General features: G+C 40.2%; 1 protein-coding gene across 5 annotated transcripts in view; it reads right to left on the reverse strand.

Moving 5' to 3' along the window:
* SORCS1 (sortilin related VPS10 domain containing receptor 1) overlaps positions 1 to 14,522 on the reverse strand; it is a 432,258-nt gene that overhangs the window by 199,033 nt on the left and 218,703 nt on the right. For all 5 annotated transcript variants that reach the window (XM_084904028.1, XM_084904030.1, XM_084904027.1 and 2 more), the window contains exon 3: positions 1,874 to 1,973. In XM_084904028.1, coding sequence (XP_084760154.1) covers positions 1,874 to 1,973 — 100 coding nt within the window. The remainder of the gene's footprint in view (positions 1 to 1,873; positions 1,974 to 14,522) is intronic.

The raw sequence follows: 14,522 nt of genomic DNA on the forward strand, positions 1-14,522 counted from the left end.
GTGTCCACCTATATGAACTAGGAGGTCAGAGTTTGATTACCAGTTAGGGCACATGCCAGGATTATGGGCTGGATCTCCATTGTAGGGCATACGGGAGGCAGCCAATCAATGATCCTCTCTCATCATTGATATTTCTATCTTTCTTTCCCTCTCCTTTCCTCACTGAAATTTATAAAAAGTTTTTTAGAGAATATAAGTTCAGCTCCTCAATTCAGCTCTATCTACAGCAGATCAAAATTGTTTACATCTAATTATTGATGATGGACCAATAATCAGCCAGTACGGGAGTGATAGAAATGTTCAGGGTCTATCTCTCAATATTGAGGATGACATTATTGTGTAATATTGTGGCTATCAGCCACTTGTGGGTATTTGCATTTAAATTAATTAGCATTACATAAAATATAAAACCCAGTTCCTCAATCATGCTAGTCATATTTCAAAATATTCAAAACCCCGAGTGGTTCCTGTCTAGAGTACTGGACAGCTTAGAGAAACATTCCTATCACTGCAGAAAGTTCTAGTTTACACTGCTATTTATAGAGGATAATCACTACTGTGACCTCCAGTAATTATATGAAGGAGGAGAAAAAAAGAAGGTATGAAAAGGAGAACAAAGGGATGAGAAAACATTTATTAAGCTTAACTAGTCTGTGCTAAACATTGGAAATGACTTATTTTGTATAATATTCACAATTTCCCTCCTGAAGCATGTACTATAATTATCCCATATTTTACATTTGATGACACTGTGCTTGGAGGGAGTAAGAACATCACCATAGTTGCATACTTGCTAATTGGCTTAGCTGGGCTTTTACTCCAGCTATTGGACCAGTATCTATGGACACTTGGCAATTCTGCTGCTCCTATTGAAGAACTTGACATGTTTAGAGCCACGGGGAACATTGTACTTTACGTAAGTGGTTCTTCATCCTGGACACACACCAGAAGCATCCAGGGAGTTTGCTCAAGGTACAGGTACCTAAGCCCTAATCCAGAGCAACAGGATGGGACTAGAGCTTGGCCATTTGGCATGTGCAGCTAGTGTTGAAGATAACTGTTTAGAGTTGTTCTCACCTACCTTCCACACTCTGGGTGACAAAACAAAGACCCTACCCAAGGCCATTAACAGTCACTACTGACATATTTGAAATTGTCTTCTTTAAAAGCAAACATTTTATTCCTAAGAAAATAACATCTCTGTTGGAAGAGTAATAGGAGAGGTATATTGTACTGTGACTGTCAAGCAAGATACCTGAATTCTAGTTCCAACTGTGCCCATGATTCTGCCATGGGTGCAAACCACTTCTTTTCTTTAAATCTTAGTTTTTTTATCTGTAAAATTAGGGTGTGCTATATGATGATCTACCAGGTTCATTCCAGCTATAACTCCATCCTGACATTTGCATAAACTTTAGAAATAAAACTTTCAGCCTGCTATAGGACAATGTACTCACTTTGATTCTACTTCATCTATTCACTCCATATTAAAGAAAAACAGGGGGACATCAGCTGAAAATCCCATCTTTTTATCAAGGCTCATTCTGATTCTCATCACTGATTGGTCAGAGTCCTTTCAGAGAGTCAGCAGCCTCCATCTAACAAGACTCATTGCCTGCAGTTGCCTTTTGAAAATGGTAATGATATACCTACACCTTGCTCCTCCTACAGTCAAGGATGCTGACCTGAAAACTACAATGTCAGACATTTCACCACCTTAACATTCATCAGCTCATCTATACATCTCTTAAAGCTTAATAGTAATGGATATAGAACTGATAAGAGCACTATAAACTAGGTGGCTAGAGAGGTTAGCCAAGCAAAACAGAAATCATATCATGAGTAAGTAGCATACTGAATATATGTCTCTTACCTTACGCTTGTTGGTAGGACACACGTAGAGATAACTTAATATTGTTTTCAACCCAACTTTATCATTCAGCTTCTCATAGGTTGTCCCATAATCGGTTGACCTATAATTCAAAAGGAGCATTAATGAGGACAGAAGGATATGTTATTTGGCTGTTTGTCAGTATAATGTATGTTTTCCATAGTGGAACAGCTCTAGGGAGGTTGCTAAATGATTCATGGAGTATATAATGATGCTTAATTATGTACACAGTGGCATCATGTGATGATTAACATTTGCATTTAAATTGAATTGGTAAAAATTAAAACTCCATCTCTCTATTGCTCCTTAACCCTTGATGCATGCACATTGCATAAAGGATATGGTTAATTTTAAAAGATTAAGAGATGAGCATACCCATTGTATTGACCAAAGAATAAAGAGATTTTTACTTAGGTTTGACATTTCCAAACTTATGCTTTTTATCTTTGGCACAATGGAAAGGAAGGTTCTCCTGATTTATCTACAAGTTGTGTTTTTTTCCATGAGTCATAGAATATATGATGGGTCAGTTCTTTCAGAGGCCATTCAGTCTTTTCCTATTATTGAAGAGCCAGAAAATGTCTTACAATGTGAAATTTCACCATCTTAGTAGCCTTTTCCAAGGTTAAGCAACCTGAAGTTGAGAGGACATTGCTTCTTGGCACTGACCCTATCTCTGTGGAGATTCTTTCATCTTTATCCAGCCATTGGTCAACAACTTATTAATTCAGACCAAATAAATAGACCTTAACCATCTTTGCTAGGAAAATATATTATATATTTCAGAATTGTAATTGTATTAGACAATCATTCCCACTGTGTGTAGTAGAGAATATTATCTGTATTTGAAGAAATTGGTTGAGTGAACGTAAGTGACCTATTCAAAGAAAAGAGCTGATAGGTGGTCAGCTAGAATTTGAATCTAGGGATTCTGGCCCTCAGTCCTATGTTACCAATATTATGCCATAGCTTTATTTTTTTAGTTAAAAAAAAAAAAGGTATAAATTAAAGTTCCTTTCAGCCTACTTTTTACATATAGAAGAGTCCTGATACCATTCATTCATTCATTTATATATGTTTATAGAGCCCCTAAAAATGTACCAAGTCACAACACATTGCTCCTACTCTCAAGAATCCAACAGCTTTATATGAGAGGCAGACACATATTAAGTTATGATGTGTTAAGTACAATGATACAGATAAGAATTAATAAGGCTTAGAAAATAAAGTTGGTTTAATTAGAAAAATATAAAAATATAATCACTTTAATTCATTTCTAATACTGATAAAAGTTATAAATTCCTACAGGTCAGAAAGGCTAACCAGAAGAAATTTGTACTAATAATCTCATCACCATCAATTAAGAGCCTACTCCAGATCAGGCACATCAGCATGAAAGCTGTGGAACATGTGATTCTGGAATTAAGAAAATAAGAATTTATTCTGGTGGAGGATACAGGTTATTTACACCATACATTTATATATATATATTGTATTGCATTCTTGCAATTATATATTGTAATATAATATGTAATATATTTGTATATGTTACAAATACTAATTATTCATAGAATTTAGATGATACTTCAAATCACTAAAGATTGGGATATCATGCAAAGATTTTTGGAAGACCTATGGGACTTGAAAATGGAAAATGAGTAGGAATTTTAAAAAGAGAACTGATAAGAGCACTATAAACTAGAAGGCACCTTGTATAACCCAAGGATATAACCTGTTTTCCTCAGGACTATTTGAAGAAAATCCAAAACTCTTTCATAGGAGATCTTATCTCTGGATCATATTCTCCCCAAACTTATCTTGAAGTGAAATTTCCTTCTATCTCTGAGAAATCTCTGAGACTGATTTTCTAACTTAGTGCAATCTCAGCATTTGTTTGTTTGTTTTTTCCCATTCTTACCCTGGCCTTACCAGGGTACATGAGAAAAGTTTGAAAGGTGAGAAGAGAACTTTCCCTTCTTATAAAGACATATTTGTCTCAAAATTTTTAAATAAATTCCAACAGAAATGGTGGCAGCCACTGAGCTGGAAGAGCAGGAGGCTAGGGTTGCCCCGGGCGATGGAGGATGCCAAGCTTCTGCAGCCCTGGCTGGCTCAGGCCTTCACTCAGGGCTACAAAGTTTTAATTGTAAAAGATAAATAATTTCCAGATACCAGGGCCTCCACTTGGGTCGCCGGGGGTGGGGGGGACACCACCACAGGCCCCTCGCTCAGTCCGCCCCATGGCCCAAGGGAACCCACACCCTGATCCAGGACACTCTTCAGTGCAAACCAGCTGGCCCCCACCCATGCACCAGGCCTCTATCCTATCTAATAAAAGAATAATATGCAGATTGACCATCACTCCATCACACAAGATGGCTGCCCCATGTGGTCAAAGATCCTGCCCCTATGTGGACACAAGATAGCCACCACAACATGGCCAGGAGGGGAGGGTAGTTGAGAGGGACCAGTCCTACAAGGAAGGGCAGTGAGAGGGACTAGGTTTGCAAGGGAGGGCAGTTGGAGGTGATCATCCCTGTTGGAGGGCAGTTAGGGTGGCTAGGCCAGCAGAGGAGATAAGTTGGGGGCAAACAGGTTGGCAGGGGAGCAGTTAGACATCAATCAGGCTGGCATGAGAATGGTTAGGGGGTGATCAGGCTGGCAGGCAGAAGCGGTTAGGGGTGAACAGGAAGGCAGGTAGGCGAGCAGTTGTGAGCCAGCAATCTTGGATTGTAAGAAGCAGTGGGACATCCCTCGAGGGGTCCCAGATTGGAGTCAGTGCAGGCTGGGCTGAGGGACACCCCCCCACCCTCGCCCCAATGCATGGATTTTGTGCACTGGGCCTCTGGTTTGATTATAAGATCCATTCTTGAGGTGTATGTAATGAGATCAGTGTTCTGAACAACATACTTTGAGGGACACAATATCAGTTTAAAAGAAGGAAAAGAAAGATTGTAGATCTTAGCTTTACAAGAAAAGGGTAACAATAAAAATATTTAAAACCAAATTTGCAAACTGAAAAGCCAGCCTATGTGAACCATAATGTTTCTATTGTAAAGGCAAAACACCACCAGCACAACCAAACCCAGGGAAAAGATATTTAAAAATGATGCATCATACAAAGACACAGACATATTTAAGATGCAATATAAATAGCCTTGAAGTCTCAATTGGTACCATTTTTAAAAACATTCCAAAACAGATTTTTTTTCTCAGGTTCTGTTGACAGGTTGACTTATCTACAGATGAAAAACAGAACTCCTGTCAGCACCTATCCTATAGTATTACAGAAAAAGCTAAAAGCTTAAGAAAATAAGCACTCCAGGAAAATACATAATCAAGTGATTACATCAAAGCTGGAATGTGTTTGCTTTTGAGCTTTAATCCCTACTTCACCCTCTTTACAAACACATCTTAAATAGTGACTTTTAGAAATGAGTTGCTTCAAGGGGTGGGGGAACCACAGAAAAGGCATGGTACCTGCCTTCCAAGAACTACTGATCACTTCCAGATAGCAGAGCGTCCCATCATGCTTGAAGGGATCAATACAGGACGTGACTAGTTTCCATGAAGAGCGGCAGAAATAAAATGTGGGATTGGATTTCCTCTACTATAATCTTATACCATCAAATGAGATAATAAATCAGCAAAAAAAAAAAAAAAAAAGTTGCCTGTAAACTAAATTAGTCCATAAAAAGTGCCCAGCACAATGTCTGGCATATAAGAAACAATCTATAAATTATAGCTTCTGTTACTCATGTTATCACTCGTTTGCTTTTTCTTGATTTTTTAATCTTTGCCTATCACTTATTAAAATTCATAACATGAACCCTCAAGGTAAATCTCCACCTCTGAGAATGACTGAGATTTAGTTTTCTGAGAACAAAAGCTATTCATAATTTAGAGTATCATATTTATTTTTTATTTTTAATATGTTTTTATTTGAGAGAGAAAGAGAGAGAAAGAGAGAGAGAGAGAGAGAGAGAGAGAGAGAGAGAGAGAGAGAGAGAGAGAGAAAGAGACTCTCTATGTGCTGCTTCCTGCATGTCCCCTACTGGGGACTGAACCCACAATCCTGGGCATGTGCCCTGGTTGAGAATCGAACTGGTAACCTCTTGGTGCGTGGGGCAACACTCAACCAATGGAACCACAATGGCCAGGCCATACTGTCATATTTTAAAAGTCATGCATTAGTTTTATGTGGGACTTGGATTGGTGAAGTAAGGATAAAAACTGAAATTTACAAGTTAAAGATTTACATTGCTTCTATAATAAATGTGCCATGATTCCACTGCTTAATAAACTATTATGCTTCACAAACCTAACAGATAATAAAATTGAACATGACCTAAGCACCTAATTTGCAGATTCCTATGAAATGAACACTGATATTAATCACATGTTACAGGTAAGGAGGATCCAGAAGTACATTCGGCCTAGCCAAGGCCACACAGCTTGGAGCTTGCTCCACTTAACCCCATGGGGTGCTGCCACTCTCAAAGGTTGTAAGAGGCGAAGGGAATATATTTACAAAATCTAGTCCTGCATTGCTTAGTAAAAGAAATATGAACTGAAACTGTTCAAATTCCTACATGGTATAGATCAAAACTTGGGCTTTCTTCACTTCAGGTAAAAGGGCAAAGGGAGAATCAATTTTAAGAAAAGTATAAGCAGGAACTCACCCAACGATCAAAGATAAAAAGTAGACCATTTATCTGGTCCACTCTGGCTTCTGGGAAGGCTAGAGCTACAGGCTACGTGAGTGGGCCCACCTCTGAATGATCTCATGATGTCTCCTGCATGTCACTAAGATACCCGAATGCAGAGCACTTGGCATCAAACAGAATCCGACGCAAGGCCTGCATAATTGAGTAACCATTCAGCCCCCTGGTTCCCTCAACAAATAAACACCAGATCTGCTATTTCCACATCTACTTTTTTACCTGAATGTCTTCAATATAATAATCGTGGGATGCCCAACCCTTAGTCCTTCTCTTTTTTTCTGCCTGACCCCTACTCTTGCCCACCCTAGTCGTGACAATCCCTATACTTTGAAAGCTCTTTCCCCAGATACTTCAGCAGATGGCCTCTCACTTCTTTCTGGACAACAGTCACACTGTATGACACAGCAACCCCTCCCCTCCCCCCAGCACCTGGATACTCCTTAGCCTCTTTCATTTCTCTTTGTGCTATTTACCCCCGTCTGATAGATCAACTTGTTTTTTGTTATCTATCTTCCCCCACCAGATGTAAGCTTCATGAGAGCAGGAAAGATATGTATTCTGTTCATTGCTGGCTTTGAAAGAGTACCCCGGATGCTCACAGTGTGGTTCTCAATGAATCATGACTTGCAGGATGCTTGCTCTTCTTGCGTGGCCCACTGGATTTCTACTAAGTCAGAAAGAAGCTCATGCAGCCTGGCAAGGACTACTGCTCCCTGCTCTTAGCAGACACAATCAGCTGTGTGGGCTGAAGTGGGATGAATAGGCATGTTTCACACTCCTCTACTTTTTCACCAAAATACCTCTCCCTGACATCCATGTCCTGGCCAAGACACTAATCTCAAAGACAGTGACTACCTTTGTTCACATTCTCCCCCCAAATCTCCATTTTCCAGGGCAGTGTGGGCACAGAGCAGATGCCCTCTGCACATGGAGGGCAAATAAATGCATGATGAGTAAGGGGCATGCTCTTTGAACCAAGGATGACCCAGGCTACTACTTCAAAATGTTTTAGAAAGTACCCAAATGAGCCGAAACTGGTTTGGCTCAATGAATAGAGCATCAGCCTGTGGACTGAAAGGTTCGATTCCAGTCAAAGGCATGTACCTGGGTTGTGGGCACATCCCCAGTAGGAGGTGTGCAGGAGGCAGCTGATCGATGTTTCTCTCTCATCGATATTTCTAACTCTCTATCCCTCTCCCTTCCTCTCTGTAAAAAATCAATAAAATATGTTAAAAAAAAAAAAAAGAAAGAAAGAAAGGAAGAAAGTACCCAAATGCCCTGAACTCCTCCTCCTCCACCTTCAGACCCCAGAAAGGGAAAACATGACTGGCACATCAAGCCACATGGCCAAGGTCACAAAACAAGCTACAGGGGAAACTCTGAGACGGGAAGCACCAGGGTGTTACTCAAATTGGCACCAAGGAGATGTCCTGAAATCAGAGCACCATTTCCCTCTAAATCACAGCTGTGGCATTTGTGTTTTGCTTCTTTCCTGACATCATGAAGAGCAGCCTCTCTCACCGCGCCTGGTGCATTTGGCCTCACAAAAGTAGCTTCCAAAGCCAAAGGCACATGGGCTGCATCACAGACTCTACTCTTTGATAACATAGAATGCATGAGGTTAAAGCCACGGGAATAATTTAGGGCTCAGAAAATGTGTGTGAGTCCACATCTAAATAACTTCATTATCGTTCATTGGCAGATTTGTTTAACCTGTCAGCCCAACTAATAATCTCTGCCCATGTAGTAACAAACCTCTGTACATTTTAAACACAATCACCGGATTCCAGTAGTCTGCCCACTGTCAAGCAAAGATCTCTAAATGCATTTTTCATAAGACCTCGGGAATATAATAGGCAATCTATGTCAAACGATGGACAATGGCAGGAAGCTGAAGGCAACTGTCTCCTGCTTCGGAAGGATTCTGCCCTGAAATTCGTTCGCCTGGCAGCCTAACCATGGAAGTTAAAGGTGCTGATGAGACATTATGGTGCAGCCGAGTTGAATCAGCTTCCCTCTGCTTCTTGGATCCCCTGAACTTTTCAGGTTAAGTTGCAGAATTAGAGGGAGGGAGGTTAAACCGTGGGGTCGGGGAGCAGGCCGTGTCAGTGGGATGCAAAGGAATGTCCACGCTGCCATATATTGCAGAATTTGGAATTTTATTTTTCAGTGTAAGACATGGGTGGGTACCCACGTGTTCACAAGTTGTGAAAGTTCTTTCTCATCTTCCTGGGCCATCGTCCTTCTTTGGTGTTAATGTTTCCAGTCACACGGGGCAGTTGAGATAAAAAATTGAATGTTATTTGCTTGTGACTGGATGCCTATTGCTCCACAGCACATTGCCACATATATGCCATATATTTCTGCTGTTGATAAAATTGGAGACCTATAATAATGTTAACAATAAAGATAGGGGTTACCTTTACCTCTGAAATACTTTCCAGTTCATTATTGAGTACAGAAGTAACTCAAATTGGCTGGCACTGATAACTGGATTTCTGACTATTTTGCTTAAGAAATGGAAGGCAAAGCCCTAGCTGGTTTGGCTCAGTGGATAGAGTGTTAGCCTATGGACTGAAGGGTCCTGGGTTCTACTAAAATCAAGGGCACCTGCCCAGGTTACAGGCTCAATCCCCAGTAGGGGGCATGCAGGAGGCAGCTGATCAATGATTTTCTCATCATTGATGTTTTTATCTCTCTCTCTCTCTCTCTCTCTCTCTCAATAAAAATATATTTTAAAAAAGAAAAGGAAAGGGAAGGTAAATTAGAGGTCTTCTGTTCAGCTTTTTTAGGAACAGGTATTGAAAGATAATTCTTAACTAAATGTACACATGGGCACAGCTAAATGCAGGCGTAGGACTGTCTGCCTCCAGTGTCTCTCATTTGAACCTTCCACTTCAGTTCAAGTTTCAGGACCCTACCAATTCTGGGTATCTGGGACTTACCTGTGTACAGTAGCACAGGAAAACTACCGCTTGTTCTCTCTCACAGATGCAGCCTCTTTCATGCTTCCGTCTTTGCAGTGCAATACCCCCTGCTAAATAGACACATGCTGGTGCTGGGGGCCAGGGCACATATTCCTTCTCATCTTTAGCGATTCTACTTCACAGCCACCTTCTCATGACACCTGACAATGCCATCACCAGTACTCTTTCTTCTTTCTTCTTTCTTCTTTCTTCTACAACATCCCAGACCCCTCTACATTGAAACTGTGGATGTTCAGAGTTTCCTGTGCTAATAGACTATGTTCTCTAAAGGCAGGAAAAGCTCACATTTATCCGTTCACCCTTCTTTCTCTCCATCAAAATCCACTTGTCTACGTCAAGGCTGCACCATGTATCCCTTCCTCCACTGAGCTTCATCACATCACTCTGCTAAATGGAATGACTCCTTTATAGCCCATGTAACACACCTTAACCTCTCCCACAGGCTTCTTACACTCTGCCAGGTATTAGCCTCATTCAGATCTGATGTTCGCTACAGGCTGGCCATCTACTAGAGGGCAAGAATCCCTCTCTCCACCATTGTGGCTTTTGCTGTCATCCAAAAGGTGCACAAATAACGTTACTGCTTAAACACACTGTTCTGCAATGTTCTCCTCTATTAGCAGAAGGTATAATTTGAGAAATTTCACATTTGATCTTTGCCTTTCTTTTTAGAAGGTGAGGAAGCAAAAAAAGTAAAAATATTCATGGTTCCCCACTGAGTTTTTGTGTCAGATGGTTAATCATGACACAAATACAAGAGAAATCAGGTTCTTACTTAGGAAGAACACATACTATGCATTAATTTATTAAAATATTCCATATAAACATAGTGATGGAACACATAATATGTATTTATCATTTAATGGGTGAAGATACATTTAGAAAAGGGGGGTATGTATGTTCAACTATTTAAAGGATTCTCTCTTTTTGATATGAGCCTAACCCCCAGACATTTCTGGTCCAACACTTCCCTCTTCATGCTAAGGTCACCCATGAATAAACTACATTACCCTACACTCATAATCAACCATGTCAAATGGTTTGTAAGTAATAACAGTGAACATCTACCAAATGCTCAAAATGCTTCCTCTGAGCTAACAAGAGCTTTACAAGGATTGTCTCATTTAATTATCATAATACCCTGCAAGTTCTGATATGACCCCCATGTTACAGATGCAGAGATGGAGACTTAAAGAGGATGACCAACTCGTCCAGTGTCACACAACCATCATAGTAAGACCTGGATTCAAACACAGGCAGCTGATTTTTGAAGCCAGCATGCCTAATGCAGGGACAAGACAGATCAGCTATTTATGTGTTGTGCTCTTTGTAGAAAGATAGAATACTTTGTCTGGAAATAAACGAACATTTCCAATGGAGCTCCCAGAACTTAGATCACCTGCCTCCCAACAAGGAACCACTGCTGTTCATAACATTTTTCCAGTTATCATCCTAAAGTCCATTTTCTTTTGGAAAGAAACATCTAATAAGCCAATATGAGGGACTACTTCTTCAAAACCAAGCACAGTGTGTAGTCTCTATGAAGCTCATTCATTCAAGAATTCTGTATGTTGTTTCTCCCACATTCCAGACCCACAGCTGAAATAGCATATACATGCATCTTGCTTGCTTTAGAATCCATTTCATTCAGAAAATGAATTTGGGCTGGGACTGCTCGTTGTCCTGGGCTGTTTCTCCTCTCACATGGCATTTTGGTAGGCGAAAGGAGACTTGCTATGGAATAAGCAAAAATAAGTAAAACATTTATCAGATGAATGTTTTCTTGGTCCTCCTAGCCCTTTGATCAGAACATACAAATGAAAAGTATACAAAATATATTCCTAAAAGCATAATCAACTAAATATTTAGTGGTGCCTATGGACTTTACTTGGTTCCCTGATATTAAAATGATCCAATTTTACTAAAATGTAAAAGTTGTTTTCTGAGGGTCATATCAACTTGCTACATTTTATCCCAGAGATGGTGGAGCCTGAGCTTCACATGATGGTATATTAGTGAGCACTTGCTGCCTTCAGTTTACTAAGTTAACTGATGTGGGAAATGAGAAATTTTTTCCTTCATATGTAATGAGAGAGGACTGGACCAGCTGATTTCCAGCCTTGACTGAAACATTCACTATTTCCCATAGCAGGAAAATTCTACATTGACAGGCCTACACAGACCTCTGAGATGTTGGGCTTAGAGATAAATCTCATTGTACCATTGCAGGAGACATCGGTGGGGGGGTTGGAGTGTGAGAATGGAGGTACACACTCTCATCTGTTACATCCTCTCTGTTTTCTACTTAGCTTTTTAAAGGGTGAAGTGATTGAGCCTGGTTAGAAAACACGGTGTGTTCATTATTGCACATCATTATATCACCTTAAAATATCATTTTTTAAATTTAGTTAGTTATTTTTTAATTTATGGGGTGGCATTGGCTAATAGGATCTGATAGGTTTCATGTGTACATTCCTGTGATGGAAGACCCATAACTTGCAGCTTAAAAAAAAAAAAAAAATTAGTCCCCACCTATTACTTTGAAGAAAGCTAAAATTTCTAGAATGATTAAAGCTTCAATAAGGTCTAGGATGATTTCACCTCAGTTCGATTAAAAGAAAAAAAGCAGTGGGAGAGTTTAAGCCCTAGTCTGATTATATATTAAACAGATATGGATTTCTCCTCATTGAAACACCTGTCCTCCACCCCAACCCTCCCCTCCCGCATCCTTGTTTCCCCTTTTAGTAACTCTTTAACACTTTCACACGACCTCTTGGGATCAATAGAGCACAGTTTTCACAGAACAGAATAAGTGCAACCATGTGATTCTGCTGATAAAGAGGCTCAAATTCAGAGTAAGCAAGTCACATATTAGTTGGTGCCCCAGGGAAAAGAGAACTCAGGGTCTCTGATTCCTGTGCAATGACATTTCTCAAAATTACATGTTATCAAATATGAAAGGGACCTTCACCTTATCAAAGAAATTTAATAAATCCTAGCCATCTTGTCATCAATATTCTAAGAAAGAAATGCAATACTATATATGAAAAAGGCTCTTCTCCTCCAATTTCAAAACACACACACACAAAAAAAAGAAAAAGAAAAAGAAAAAGAAAGAAAAGCACAAATACTAGAGCTTAGATATGTTAGAAGCAGCATACAACCACACTTGAGAATTACATCAACCAAACTGAAAATTATGGTCACATTTGGGAATGGGTTGTGGACTAGGGATGATTGTCAGGCAAAGAGGATATTAACAATTAAATAAATACATGCAATGCTTACAGAGAATGTATTCCTGCATCCTCCATGGAATAGAGGGACACATTAGTCATTAATGAATCTTATCCCCTCCAGTCCGCATGCAGTGATATCCAACACACTCAAAGGTAACACTACCTGTTTCATAAAATCTGGGCGGTAGAGCTGACTGGGGATGGAGTTCTAACTCACACTATTACTCCAGACCACTTGACATTTGTCCACAAGTACCCAGGAGAACTGCCAGGTCCCCGTTCCCTCAGCTTTTCCAATTTTATTTAAAAAGCGAGGTAATCCAGGAAACACTAGCAGTCCCATTCACAACTGTACCCTAGTCCCTTCTCTGAATTCCTAAGTGCTTCACAATGAACACAGTATAAACAAAAACACTCCTGATCCTTCCTGGCTTTCATCTTCCTGCGGCATCAGCGGAACCTGAATACTGGGTAATAGGTGCTACAAAACATCTCCAAACATCCGAGACTGATTCTTCAAAACCAGACATAGCATACAGTTTCCATTAAGCTAATTTAGTTGTTAGAAATACAGTTTAGCAACATAGTGTGATGCTCACTCATTCCACAATTATTTATGCTATACTTCCCATGTTCCAGGCCTTGTTCTGGGCACTGGCAATAAAACACAGAAAGGAGAAAAATAATACAAAATTGCTGTTCGTTTTAAAAACAAAACAAAACATTTTATTGATTTTTTTACAGAGAGGAAGGGAGAGGGATAAAGAATTAGAAATATCAATGAGAAAGAAACATCAATTCAGCTGCCTCCTGCACACTCCCCATTGGGGATGTGCCCACAACCAAGGTGCATGCCCTTGACCAGAATTGAACATGGGACCCTTCAGTCTGCAGGCCGATGCTCTATCCACCGAGCCAAACCAATTAGGGCAAAATTGCTGTTCTTATGAAGCTCAAATTCTAGTGGAAAGAGACAGATTGCAAACACATTAACATACAGTTCTTCAGGTGATGGTGAATACCATGAAGGAAAAGAGTGAGGAGGACCTACAATGAAGATGGCATGTGCCACTTCATACAGTATAGTCAGAGTAGGCCTCTTGGACATGGGATTTGACAGTAGACCTGAATGATAGAAGTGGGAGGTGCATATGTCCAGAAAAAGTGCCACAGGCAGAGGGACAGCAAGTAGAAGGACAGGACTTCAGGGTCAAGCTCAGGGTGCCTGACTTATAGCAAGGAGGGGGGGGGGGGTATAGGCTATAACAAAAGAGGAGCTTGTTTATCGAAGTTGGTCACTCACCCACATTACACTAAACCACATGGAGTTTGCCTGCCCTGTTAAGTCTTTGGAAGATCCTGAGAAGGGAAAGATCTCACTAAGGTTCTGTAGAGCAAAGGTTCTGGGTTTACACCTGGGAGCTTAGTTTTCCTGTCTGTAAAATGGGGATCACAATGGTAATGGACTCATGGGATTGCCGGAAGGGTTACATGAGATGCTCCCTCAAAAAGTCCTTGGCATGTAGTATTTGTCAGTGTAAGCACTTATTACTGAGGTTGATGGTTAGTTCAAGAGAATTTGCTTCCAAGGAACAGAATTGGGGGATCTAAACTGAAGATCCAAAGGCCCGAAATTATCTCAGACTTGATAGATCGCTGACTTAGAACTACCTATAATAAA

Source organism: Pipistrellus hanaki, assembly GCF_964339955.1.
Source record: "Pipistrellus hanaki genome assembly, chromosome: 14".
Taxonomy (NCBI): Eukaryota; Metazoa; Chordata; class Mammalia; order Chiroptera; family Vespertilionidae; genus Pipistrellus; species Pipistrellus hanaki.